Raw genomic sequence first — 14,368 nt, forward strand, 5'->3', positions numbered from 1 at the left:
TTCCTTTTTCACTTCACACTTCCTGTTATTGTTGTTGATTTTTAGTTGCTATCAAGTCGATTCCGATTCGTAGCGACCCCATGTATGCAGAGTAAAACTGCTCCAAAGGGTTTTCAGTGGCCTGTGACCTTTCAGAAACAGGTCCCCAAACCTGTCTTCTGAGGCACCTCTCGGTGGATTTGAATCACCGACCTTTTGGTTGGCAGCTGAGCACTTCAGAATTTGCACCATGTAGGAAATAGTTATGACTATCCCTGCGGGGAAACTGAGTCTCAGAGGGACTAAGAAATTTTCACAGATCACACAGCTATAATGGCAGTCCTGGAAGTCCAACCTAGACCTGTGACAGCAGTGCTCTTATTACGTGAGTGCATCTGACCTCCACGCTCTTACTTATGGTGTTTCCACTCCAACCATTTCCCTCCTTTGCCCTCACCTTGGTCACCCTTCTATGACTCCTTTGCCCACTCCCTCACAAGGAATCAACTTCTGTTTCTCTGGACCTTGCATACACCTCCCTCTGGCACTTGTCATGCAGTGAGTACCTTTTGTCACAGTTTCTTGTGGCCGTAGCTGTCTCCTCCAGACCACAAGCTCCTCATCAGCAGAAGATACGTGGACCCCTCCTCCCACCCCCACACCCAGCAGGGGCCTCATAGATTGTCGAGGCAGGGCCTGCCCTGCCTGTGGTCACCATGGCACCCCTAGGAACAGGCACAATCACTGTGCAGTGCTATGGATTGAGTTATGTCCCCCAATGATAGGCTGAAGTCCTAACCCCTGGTACCTGTGAACATGACCTTGTTTGGAAATAGGGTCTTTGAAGACGTTATAAGTTAACATGAGGGACTAGGGTGAGTCCTAATCCTATACGACTCGCATCCTTATAAAAAAGAGAAGAGGCACAGAGAGGCAAAGGGGAAGGTGGTCATGTAAAGACCGAGGCAGGGATAGGAGCACCAAGGATCTCCAGCCATCACCAGAAGCTAGGAGAGAAACGTGAATAGATCCTCCCTCAGAGCCCTCAGAAGGAATCAACACAGTGACACCCTGGTTTCAGACTCTCAGTCTCTACAACCGCGAGACAATAAATTCTGGTTCTTACAAGCTACCCAGTTTGTGGAACTTTGGTTTGGCAGCCCGAGGAAGACAATACAGCCAGTCAGTCAGTGGGCCGAGACAACGCCATCACTCCCAATCCCGCTTGTCTGAGTAGGCCATGACAGAGTGTTCTGGAAATTTCCAGAAGCCCATTCTCCTGTATTGGGAGCTGGCCCTGTGCTGAGCAGCTGGCAAACAGCAAGAGTCAGGGCCGTGGGCTCCAGGTGTGATGTGAGTCAGTCAGCCTGTCGCCCTTCCACCCCAGCTGGGTGGTGTCCTGGCGTTGGTCAGGGGCTGCAGAGCTGGCTCCTTCTCTCCTTTGCTTCTTTCCAGGACCAGGGCAGCTCCCAGTAATCACCTAAGGGGCGTTTGCTTGCCCCAGGCTGGGAGAAAGCTGGCAGTAAACATCCCTGCTACAAGTATTCTTAAGCCTTTCCCATTTGGCCACTAATAACAGAGCAGACGGTGATATTTGAGCTTTTTCTGCCTGGCTGGTCAGACAAGTCCGGGGACTCCCAGAGTGGGGCTGGGATAGGCGAGGGTTCTCAGGTTCACCTCCCTCTCCTTCGTGACTAACAGGAGGAGGCAGATTTCTAATCGGTCTAATTTCAGTCCTGCAGAGCCTCTTTTCCTGGCTGCTCATCTTAGGACTGCTCTGGCCCCAGTTCTAACAGCCCTGGGCTCAAGAAAGATTTGTGGGCTGGGCTGAAAACAAGGAGGACCCTTTGTGAAGCACCTTCCGAGTGCCCAAATCATTTACGGGTAGGGACTCTCAGCCTCACAACAGCTTTGCACAGTAGGTGTGTCATCGCCATGTACGGATGAGGAAACTGAGGCTCAGATAGGGTGAGGAACTTGCCCCAGGTCACACTTCTGATAACAGGGCCAGAGTTCACTCCCAGGTCCACCTGACCCAAAAGCTTGTTCTTTCCTACTGCCTGGGATCCTTGCCCTGGCACATAATGCATAGGTATACGTGCAAAGTAGGTCGTTGTTAGTAGCCGCTGTCAAGTCAGCCCAACTCACAGTGACCCCATGCACAACTGAACGAAACACTGCCTGGCCCTGCGTCATCCCCATGATCAGTTGTGGGTTGAACTGTTTTGATCCATAGGGTTTTCACCGGCTGATTTTTGTTAAGTAGATCACGAGACCTTTCTTCCTAGTCCACCTTAGTCTGGAAGCTCCGCTGTTTCAGCATCATAGCCACACACAAGCCTTCACTGACAGATGGGTGGTGACTGCAATTGAGATGCACTGGCTGGGAATCAAACCCGGGTCTCCCATATGGAAGACAAGAATTCTGCCACTGAACCACGAATGTCCTCTACACAAAGAGGATACTTCAGTGTCGCTCATCACTCATGCCTTTGCTTGTATTTCTTCCCACCCTAAAATGACACTTTCTATCCATCGCATTCCTCATTTTGCCTCTTCCAGGAAGCCCTCCTGGTTCTTCCCTCACCTCCCCCCCCACTTGAAGCAGGCCCTCCCTAACCTTTATATGACCTCTTTAGGAGACCAACCACATTCTCCCTGGTAGTTGAGTGACTTGTGGCCAAGCGTTACCATCCACAGAACCCCAACAGGCTTACTGGATCTCCCAAGAGCTGAGGTGGCAGGATTCTGGATGGGCTGCCCCCACCATCCAGGCTTAGCATTGGCAACAGGTGCTTTTCCAGGGGAGCAGAGAGGCTCTCATCCATCCGTGCCCGTAGGCTGGGCCCTCTCCATGCCCTGCCCCTCCCTCTCTGCAGGCACACTGGAAGGGGGCCATGAGCGTGTGCTTGCAGAGGTTGGGCTCCTGAGAGGCAGAGCAAGCGTTCCAGGGGACTCTTCACTGCCACCCCAGGCCTGGCTGGATTGACACTGAGGACAGCAGGCACCCCCTCAACCTGCTGTTGCCCTGAAGACTCAGGCAAAGCACACACACAGAGAGGGCAGGAGATGTGAGCACCCCCCTCACACCCTCTTCTGATGGCCCCTGATAAAGAGAAGGCACTGCCAGGGGACATGGGAGCCGTTCAGCACACTTGCTGCTCACACAGGGCTCCAGAGGAGAGCAAGCACCATGGCTTTGTCGCCTCTGCTGCAGTCACAAGCCCAGATCCTGCTCCTTCCACCTGTCCACGCTGACCTGTCAGCCTCTTGCCTCTCACCTCTGCAGTGGAGCCAACCTGACGAAGAGGTTCGCTGGCTGCAGGAGGTCAGACTCATATGCCTAGGGGGTGGCAGCAGGCTTGGGACAATGGAGTACTAGAATGTGTCCCCAAAAGATTTGGGGCTGATGGTGTGGGCAGCAGGGATGGGTGAGCCGTATGGCTTCTCTGAACAGCATGAAGAGGGGCCTAGCCACCTCGGGCATAGGGGCACTGGGACGCCTTCCTGCCTGTCCCCACGCACAGATCCAGGGCCAGATCACAACACCAAGGCTCTGGGACCTTAACCATCATCCAGACCGTAGACCACTCCAGAAGTCTCGAGAATGGCCCTGACTGCAGAGTGGGCCTGGGCCTGGGCGACTGGGAGACAGTCCCAGGGAGGCAGAGGGCACCTGGGGAAAGAGGGGTAGAGGAGCAAGCAGAGACAGTGAGGGGAGACACAAAGACTACAACCACCGACACGTGGCCTCCTCAGCTGAGATTTTAGTCCCGAAAAAATTCCACCTCAAAAATTCAGAGGCTTTCAAATATTCTGCAAGAACAAGAATTTGTTCAATCAGAATCTTAAGTGGTTGACAAGGAGCAGAAGCAGAAGCGCTCTGGCTGGGGAAGAGGTGGGCTTGAAGCCAAATTCAGTCAGCCCCACCAGCAGCTCACGTGCCTGGGATTCTGCACAGCGTTAAAACCAGCACTCTGTGGGCTTGGCCCTCACAGCCTCAGCCTTCTTGGCAATAATGCCTCTTCCCTCCACAGGAAGTACCTGGGGACTAAGGGAGACCTCAAAGCAGGGCCAGAGTGTGTGAGCTCAGAGAGAATCACGGGGTCTTGAGCATTTTACGTATCTCACAGGAAGAGAGTGGAGACTTCCCAGAGCCAGATGGTGAGGGTTTGTGCCATGCTAATGTGTGTTGTTATTGTTGTTAGGTGCCATCAAGTCAGTTCCAAATCACAGTGACCCTATGTACAACAGAACGAAACCCTGCCAGGTCCTGCACCATCCTCATGATCATTGTTATGCTTGAGCCCATTGCTGCAGCCATTGTGTCAATCCGTCTCATTGAGGGTCTTCCTCTTTTTCACTGACCCTCTACTTTACCAAGCATGATGTCCTTCTCCAGGGACTGATCCCTCTTGATAATATGTCCTAAGTACATGAGATAAAGTCTCACTAGCCTCGCTTCTAAGGAGCATTCTGTCTGTACTTCTTCCAAGACAGATTTGTTCATTCTTTTGGCAGTCCATGGTACATTCAATATTCTTCATCAACACCAGAATTCAGCACATCAATTCTTCTTTGGTCTTCTTATTCATTGTCCGGCTTTCACATGCATGTGTGCTTAGAGCCCCAAAAAGAGACTAAGGGGAGAAAGGTGATCGGGGTGACCCTTTCCTCCTGAGCAGTTCCGATAAATAGGTGTTGAATCGACCAATGTTCTTACTGTCTACTTAATGTAGTATCCAGGAGGTTATAGAAAATGATGCCAGGGCTCATTCACATTTCACATCTTTGGGCTAAGAAAGAAAATAGGGAACAAAGAAATGGATAAGGAGCACTCTTTCTGGCAATAACCCACATAACGGTTATTGTTCCCAGGGGCTCTGGAACCCTGAAGGAGAGATCTCAAGGTCTGTTCCATGGATGGAAAACAAAAGTGGGGCCTATCCCTCCACCTCTTCGTCAGCCACAGCACCTCAGCTTTCACCTACTCTATAGATAACACTCTGTTTAAGATTCCCTTTGAAAAGCATTCCATTGGTTTAAAAGAAAAACTATTTCTACTGACGTTAGTATGACGTGCAAATATTAAAATCAGACTAGAAAGGAAAATTGTCAGTTAGAGTGATACCCACTCACCCCAAAAAGAGTGCTCTGCAAAAAATGCCCTCTGTATGCCCTCTGTCTCCATCTCACCCAGAAACAGTATTCTCTCCCTAGAAGAGCCAGTGGGTCCAAACAAACGAAATGGGAGCGATGGAAACCTTTAGGATGGCAGCGATGGGATTTCATAGCCTCCGAAGCTGCTTGGATCTCGCCAGGACAGTCCTCCACTCAGGCCCTCTCTTTGCCCTTCCCTACCCCTTCGGGCTCCTTCCCTTGGGACCCCTCATCTTATTTGTGGTGTCTTGTGCCTGCCTCAACTCCTGGCTCTGAGACACCCCCCAAAGCGAAAGTGTCCCTGTGACCAGGCCTGGTGTGATTGGGCACACCTGGCAGCCCTGAACCTTCCCTCAAGCCTGGTCTCCATGGTGACAGCACCCTTCTTCCTCAGGGCCCTCCACACTCTGGTTCTCACCTCCAGACCAATCCTCATTCACCTGCCACCTCGGATGCCCCGGCCCAAAATCTCCCCTTACCCCACCCACCACCTAGTGCTCCTTCCACGAGAGGAAGCAACCTTGGGCAGTGGGAGACTCTAAGGTGCAAGGTTGGGAAGGAGCGGGACAATTACCCACTGTGGGCACTCCTAAGGACAGACATTTCCAGAGGGCTCCCCGTACCTCTTTGTCTAGGGCCTTCTCATTATAGCCTCCTCAGCTCTCAGCTGACAACCTACTAATTCTCTCTGATAACACCATTTTTGGCAGCTGGTTCTGCTGCCTTGACACTGTCCTTGCAAGGAAGATTGTGAGATAAAAGAAGCTGTAAAATCATCATTAAAGGGAGTAGAAAAGAGAACAGGAAAAGAATGCACGGGACCCCCCTCGCGCTCTCTTTACTGCTTCCTCCCGCCCTCCTCACTCCTCCCTCTTTCTTCTGGCTCTTCTTCCTGCTTCATCTTCTCCTTTCTCTTCAGCTCCTTTCTTCCTCTCTTGCTCTCCTCACTTCACGCCTCCCTCTGTCACTCTTTATCTCCAGCCTCTCTCTCCTCTCCCTTTCCTCCCCTTCTCATCTCTTGCCTCTTTCTCTCTTGTTTTGGTGCCAGAAACGGCCTAATTACAACAGAGTACTTGAAGAGACAGAGAGGGAAAAAAAAAAAAAAAAACACCCTACAGCTGATTAAAATGTCCTATGAAATCTAATTTGTAAAGCTCAAATCAGAATAAAAAGTGTTACTCCCACAATTCAAGGCCAATTTGATTTTTAATGAGACTCCTCAGAGGCCCAGCCAGGAAGAGTCTCCTCAGAGGGGGAACTCAGCTACCTTCCTTCCTTCCCGCCTGCCACAAGCCCTCTCTGCTGTGGATCTGGATCCCTCCTCTGAGGTGTCCACCACAGGGTCCACACCAGCTCTCCTCTGCTTTGTTGTTGTTGTTGTTTTAAACCCTTTTTTATTGTGGTAAATATCTAAGTACCAAAACATTTGTCATTTCAACAGTTTTCACATTACAGTTCGGTGCTATTAAATATGTTCATTGTGTTGGTCAGTCATCACCATGAACTGTTGCTGACTTTTTCCCTCACCATTAACAGGAACTCTGTGTCCCCTAAATGTTGTGTGTTCCTTCCTCTCTGCTTTTATACACCAATTTTTCTCTTCTTTGGGTCATCTGCTGCTGATGGCTCAGCTCTAGCTGTGTCCAAGCCTAGGGCTTTGTGTCCTCAAGATGGGCAGACACAGAGGGCAGCAGCCTGTGTCCAGGCACCTCAGTGGCCATCCCTGATTCTCTCAGGGTGGGAGAGAAGAGGCCATGGCAGAGCCCACGAACTCTCATTTTTCCTCATACAAACCCTTGTTGTACAAACTTCTGTATCTGTGGGGCAGGGGGTAGGGGAGAGTGAGGGCTCAGAAGTCAGACAGGGCCCAGCTCAAAAGTCTCTGAACCTGGGTTCTTTACTGTAAATTGGCATAGTTTTTTCTACCCTGAAATGTCATTCGGCGGATTACATGAGAGAAGGCATGTAAAGAGCCACCTGCTGGAGCAGGTGCTCGGTGAACATCATGTCCCTTTGACCATTCGAGTGTGGGCTCCCAGGGCACATGGACCACGTCAACCCCCTCTTCAGCAGCTCTTCCAGGACAAGGTGTAGGGAGCTGTACTGTGTTAGTAGGTGAGAGCATGGCCTTCAGAGCCAGAAAGACTTGGATTCACAGTCCTGGTTCTGCCACTAGACAGGACCGTGGACAATTAACCTCCTAAGCCCCCATTTCCTCAGCCCCTGTGAAATAGGGCCAATAATGCTACATCACTGTAATAACTGACCATGGTAGGGGATACACAATACTTGGTAAATAATTAAAAAGGGCAACATCTGATACTATTTTTCACTTCTTTGCCTCAGTTCCTCCCCTGGAAAAACCAAACCGGTTGCTGTCAAGTTGTTTCTCACTGATGGCAACCCCAAGTGTGCAGATTAGAACTGTTCTCCATAGCGTTTTCAAGGCTGTGAGCTTTTGGAAGTAGATCTCCAGGCTTTTCTTCAGAGACATCTCTGGATGGGTTTGAGCTCCCAACCTTTCAGTTAGTAGTCAAGCACTTAACCGTTTGTGCCACCCAGTGATTCCCTCACCTAGAAAATGGGGGTAAAAATAATACCTGCTTCATAGGTTGTTACGAGGATGAAATGAGTTCAGTTGCAAAGGCTTAAAAGAGTGTGCCTGTTACATATAATATGCACTGACTAGCTTAGATGGCTCAGCACTGCCTTGCTTTGAGGTGTGCATGGGGTGGATACGGGGTCACATTAGGTGATTTTTTCCTGGGTGACAGTGAGACAGGAGTCGGGGCTGCTGCAGAAAAGAAAAGCACAGGGAGGACGTGTCAGGACGTGATTACCTCTTCCCTCAGCCACACCTCTGCACAACCTCACCACCACTTGATCCACTGAATTTGTCCCCAGGCCCATCCTGGGAGCCACTAAAACTATACTGTTTTTTCTTGGATTCTCAAATTTAACCAAAACGACACTCCAGCCCCCATTGCCCTCTTGAAACACAATCCCCACAAATACTTCTAGCAGGGTTTCCCCCTCGCTCCTGGTCTGCTGTTGAAGTATGCACCAAGCAAGTGGCTTAAGAAGGAGTTGGCTAAATGGAAAAGGGGACAACAGGACTGAAGCGAAGCTGGTCAGGTCTGTTGGGCCCTGGAGGTATGGCTAAACCACAGTGTTAGTGCTGGGAGACAGGAGCAGAGAGGCTAAAGTAGGCAGCCAGCTCCTGAAAGGATTTGTCTGCCAATACTGAAGAATTTGGGTTTTAGCCTAGAAACTCTAAGGGGTCTTTAAAGGATTCTAAACATAGGAATGACATAATCAGATTGCCTATTTAGAAATATCGCTCTGATTACAGCATGGAAGGGAAATGGCAGAGAGTCTCTGCATGGTACAAATGGTTAACATGCTCGGCTGCTAGCTAGGAGGCTGGAGGTTTGAGTCCACTGAGAGGAGCCTTAGGAGAGGCCTGATGATCTACTTCTCAAAAATCAGCCACGGGAAATCCTATGGAGCAAACTGGCTTTCCACATACAGAAGAATGAAACAAGATCCATACCTTACCCCATACACAAAAACTAATTCAAAATAGATTAAGAACTTAAATGTTAAATCTGAAACCATAAAGTTCTTGGAAGAAAATACAGGAACAAAGCTTTGGGCCTTTTTTTTTTCCCCCCTCTCTAATAATCAAACACAACAACTAATGCACAAGCAACAGAAAACAAAATAGCTAAATGGGACCTCATAAATGTTAAATACTTATGTTCATCAAATACTTTATCAAAAGAGTAGTGACAACCCACAGACCAGGAAAAAAATCCTTGGGAACAATATAACTGACAAAGGTCTAATATCTAAAATATATAGAAAACATCTACAACTAAACAACAAAAAGAAAACCCAATCACAAACTAGGCAAACGGCATGAACAGACACTTCCCCAGAGCGTATATTCAAATGGCCAACAGACACTTGAAAAGATGCCCAGCGTCATTAGCCATCAGAGAAACACAAATCAAAACCATGATGAGATACCATTTCGCTCCCATTAGGATGGCTAAGATTTAAAAAAAAAAAATGTTAGAGTGGATGTGGAGAAATCAGAGACTTCACCCATCGCTGGTAGGAATGCAAAATGGTATAGCCATTGTGAAAAACAGTCTGGCGGCTCCTAAAACAACTCGAGGGAGAGCTAGCACATGATCAGCAATTCTACTTCTAGGTATGTACCCTAGGGATCCAATAGAAGTGACACGAACAGACATATACACACCTATGTTCATCACAGCATCATTCGTAACAGCAAAGAGATGGAACCAACCTAAGAGCCCATCACCAGATAAATGGATAAGTAAAATGTGGTACATACATACAACAGAATAGGTACTCAGCCGTAAAGAAAAATGAGTTCCCAAAACGTCTTGGAACATGGATGAAACTGGAGGACATTATATTGAGTGAAATAAGTCCATCACAAAAACGCAAATACTGTATGTTCTCCCTTTTATGAAATGACATGAACAAGTAAATATACAGAAGCTAATGTTCATTAGTAGTTATCAGGGATGGGGGCAGGAAGGAGAGGGAGATTTTTGCTCTCTAGATAGTAGACACTTGTTATTTCTGGTGATGGGAAAGGTATCACCAAATGAGGGTGGTATTTACAGAGCTTGACAGAGGTAAACAATGTCACTTAAAAGTATACAAGAAAAAAGAACCTGTTAGCAATTGCTATGGCATATATAATTCTTAAACAACAGCAAAAACGACCAAAAAATTATATATGTGTGGGTATATATATGTACGTTTGTAGGCATATAGGAGCCCTGGTGGCGCAGCAGTTAATAGCTTGGCTGCTAACCAAAAAGGTCAGCAGTTCAATATTTTTTTTTTTTTGGTAGGCTTTCATGCATACACTTACGTGCATATGTGTGTGTATATACCAAAACCCATTGTCATCAAGTCAATTCCAACTCATAATGACCCTATAGGACAGAGTAGAACTGCCCATAGGGTTTCCAAGGAGCAGCTGGTAGATTTGAACTGCTAACCTTTTGGTTAGCAGCCACTTAACCACATAACCATTTAACTCATTTAACCACTGAGCCATCAGGGCTCCATGTGCATACATATGTATACATATATGCATCTATGTGACTATATGCACATAGGGGCACAGTTACAGATACTCTTAGACATAACCAAATACCTCCAGAGATTGGCTTTCTATGTTTGAAGAATTAGGACCATAGTTTCTTGGGACATCTCTGCCAACTGGCATAATATAGTTCATGAAGTTATGCTCTGCATCCTAGTTTGGTAAGTAGTGTCTGGGGTCTCAAAAGCTTATGAACAGCCATCTAAGATACAGCTACTGGTCTCTACTCATTCGGAGCAAAAGAGGAAGAAGGAAACCAAAGACTCAAAGGAGAAACTAGCCTACAGGACAAATAGTCTACATGAATGAAGGCCTTATCTACCCTGAGGCCAGAAGAACTAGATGGTACCCAGCTACCACTACTGACAATTCTGATCAGGGCCACAATAGATGGGTGAAGAATGAAAGAAAAATGTGGAACAGAACCTCAAATTTCTTTTAAAAAAAAAGATCTACTAGACTCGTTGAGACCTCCAGGACTCTCCAAGACTATTGCCCTGAGATACTCTTCAAACCTTGAACCTAAAATAACCCCTAAGGTAACCTAAATAACAAATTAGCTCAGAAATTAATGAATATCACCCATAAATATTGTCCTCCTTTAAAAAAATCACCTATATGGGACCAAACAGTCAACAGTTACTTTAAAACAAAGATGAGAATGTAAGGGGGGCATGGAAATGGAACAACCAGAACAGAGATAATGAGAGTGCTCATACATTCTGAAGACTATAACCAATGTCACCATACAACCTGTGTAGAAATTGTTGAATGGGAACATAAACTGCTGTGTAGACCTTCACTGAAAACACAATAAAATATTATTATTAAAAAATAATAATAACCTCTATGGCACACGGTCTGACTCTGACACACATGGGGTCGCCGTGAGTCAGAGTCAACTTGACAGCAACTGGTTTTTGCAACTGGGGCCAGGGACCAATTATGAATCTGCTGCAGGACCCCAGGCAGTAAGTAAGGCCCTCTGGGGGGACCTTGTCTCCAGCCCCAGCTCTGATTCCATGGCATGAGGGGAAAGGCCCCCAGGCATTGCTCATTGCAACTAACTCATCTTTCTGCTTGTCTCCTCCCCAGGCCAAGTGTACTCCTTCAGCCAGCAGCCCCAGGACCAGGTGGTGGTATCAGGGCAGCCGGTGACACTGCTGTGCGCCATCCCTGAATATGACGGCTTTGTTCTGTGGATCAAGGATGGCCTGGCACTGGGCGTGGGCAGAGACCTCTCAAGTGAGTACCCTCAGAACCCCTCGGGAAGGTCTGGAAAATTCCACCACCTTGCCCACTCACCTACCCTACTAGGGAACACCCATCTCCATAAGCATTTGGGGATTAAACCTCTCACTTTCATGGCAGTCCCCACAAGGCATGCCCTGAGTCCAGAATCCATTGGATTTTGAAGGCCCCTCTGACCAACTGTAAGAAGTTACAAGTAAATTCTCAATTCTGGTGGAAGGTCCTAAAGCTAGAACAATGTTGCCATGAAGGGTCTATTCCAAAGTCATACATGAATGAAGAAACGCTCCTGATCATTAACCATTAAAAAAACCAAAACAGCAATGAATATCATCTCACCCCATCAATAATGGCAATGAAAAAAAAAAAAAGAACAAAACAGAAAACAACTAATGCTGGCAAGGGTGTAGGGAGATTAGAGCCCTCATATATTGCTGGTAGGGTTGTAAAATGGTACAACCACTGTGGAAAACAGTATGGCACTTCCTTAAAAAGTTATAAATAGAGATACCATATGATCCAGCAATCCTGCTACTAGGTATATACCCTAGGGAAATAAGAGCCATGACATGAATAGACATATGCACACCCATGTTCATCTTAGCATTATTGAAAATAGCAAAAAGATGGAAACAAGTGCCCAAAAACAGATGAATGAATAAACAAACATTATCCACACACAATGGAATACTATGCAATATTAAAGAATAAAGAATCTGTGAAACATCTCACAACATGGATGAATCTGGAGGACATTATGCTGAGTGAAATAAGTCAATTACAAAAGGATAAATATTGTATGCGGCCACTATTACAAAAACTCAAGAAAAGGTTTACACACAGAAAAAAAACAATCTTTGATGGTTATGAGGGAGGGAAGGGATAAGGAGGGGAAATCACTAACTAGACAGTAGACAAGTATCAACTTTGTTGAAGGGAAAGACAACAAACAATAAAGAGGAAGTCAACACAACTTGCCAAAGGCAAAGTCATAGAAGCTTCCTAGATACTTCCAAACACCTTGAGGGACCGAGTTGCTGAGGCTGGGGGCTTGGGACCATGGTCTGGAGAGACATTTAGGTCAATTGGCATGACATAGTTCATAAAGAAAATGTTCTACATCCTACTTTGATGAGTAGCATCTGGGGTCTTAAAAGCTTATGAGTGGCCATCTAAGATACATCTGTTTGTCCCAGCCTACCTGGAGAAAAGGAAAGTGAAGAAAACTGAAGACACTAAGAAAATACTAGCCCAAAGGACTAAAGGACCACATGAACCATAGTCTTCTCCAGCCTGAGCCCAGAAAAACTAGGTGATGGTTTTTTACACACAGAAAGAAACATTTTTTGATGGTCACCAGGGATGGGAGGGAGAAGGAGGAAAAATCACTAACTAGATAGTAAACACAAATTAACTCGGGTGAAGGGAAAGACAATATACAATATGGGGTATGTCATGGATTGAATTGTGTCCCCCAAAAATATGTGTCAATTTAGGTAGGCCATAGTCCCCAGTATTGTGTGGTTGTCCTCCATTTTGTGATTGTAATTTTATGTTAAGAGAATTAGGGTAGGATTGTAACACCCTTATCCAGGTCAGGTTCCTGATCCAATGCAAAGGGAGTTTCCCTGGGGTATGGCCTGCACCACCTTTTATCTCTCAAGAGATAAAAAGGAAAGGGAAACGAGCAGAGGGGGGGAACCTCATACCACCAAGAAAGCAGTGCTGTCAGCAGAGCTTGTTCTTTGGACCCAGGGTTCCTGTGCAGAGAAGCTCCTAGTCCAGGGGAAAATTGATGAGAAGGCCGACAGAGAGAGAAAGCCTTCCCCTGGGGCCAATGCCCTGAATTTGGACTTTAGCCTACCTTACTGTGAAGAAATAAATTTCTCTTTGTTAAAGCCACCCACTTGTGGTATTTCTGTTATAGCAGCACTAGATAACTAAGTCAGAATTTGGAGCCAAGAGTGGGGTGCTGCTCTAACAGATACCTAAAATGTGGAAGCTGTTTTGAAACTGTGAGTGGATAGGGGAGTGGCAGCAAAAGAGAACCAGCAGCAGCAGAGAAGTGGCAGCAGCAGAGAACCAGAGGCAGCAGAACCAGGAGACCAAAGAGAGACCACGCTGGAGCTGACCCACGGAGGGAGAGAGCTGAGTGCCTGTGTGCAGGAGGCTTCCTGATGGAGTGTGGTGCCTCTGGGCACTTATAGGTGGAGCTACAGAGCTTTGGAACACTTGCCTCAGCAGGGTGGATATGGCGTGAGGCCTGAGGACTGAGAAGCCAAGAAACCAGGAAACAGAAGCTGAAGAGACGAAGAACACAAGAAGCCAAGCTACCTGAGTCTCAAAAGGTATGACCAGGACCTCTGGGGTTTCAAAGGGTGGAGCCTCTGGTGTTTCTAAGGGTGGTATAGATATACAAGTTGAACAGATGTGGGATGGCATGTGGAAGTACACCCACAGGCATATATAGGTTTGGCAGAGAATATTTCTACATACATATTTGTGTGTGCTACAAACATATCCTTGTATATAGTATAGCACACAGGGGGCAACATTATGAAAATTCTTAGCCATAACAAACACCTTGAGGAACTGAGTCACTGGGGTTGTGGGCTTAGTACCATAGTCTTGGGGGACATCTAGGTCAATTGGTGTAACATTGTCCATAAAGACAAAGTTCTATACACTACTTTGGTGACTAGTGACTGGGGTCTTGCAAACGGCCATCTAAGATACGACTATTGGTCTCTTAGGAAAAAAAGTGAAGAAAATCAAAGACTCACGGAAATAATTAGTCCAAAGGACTGATGAACCACACAAACC

The 14,368-nt window shown here is 46.9% G+C and overlaps 1 protein-coding gene across 1 annotated transcript in view; it reads left to right on the plus strand.

Annotated features, from left to right (window-relative positions):
* KIRREL3 (kirre like nephrin family adhesion molecule 3) overlaps nt 1–14,368 on the plus strand; it is a 174,341-nt gene that overhangs the window by 46,760 nt on the left and 113,213 nt on the right. Inside the window, exon 4 of the mRNA XM_064268310.1 lies at nt 11,390–11,539. Within this exon, the coding sequence (XP_064124380.1) occupies nt 11,390–11,539 (150 nt within the window). The remainder of the gene's footprint in view (nt 1–11,389; nt 11,540–14,368) is intronic.

The sequence above is a fragment of the Loxodonta africana genome, chromosome 15, assembly GCF_030014295.1.
Source record: "Loxodonta africana isolate mLoxAfr1 chromosome 15, mLoxAfr1.hap2, whole genome shotgun sequence".
Classification (NCBI taxonomy): Eukaryota; Metazoa; Chordata; class Mammalia; order Proboscidea; family Elephantidae; genus Loxodonta; species Loxodonta africana.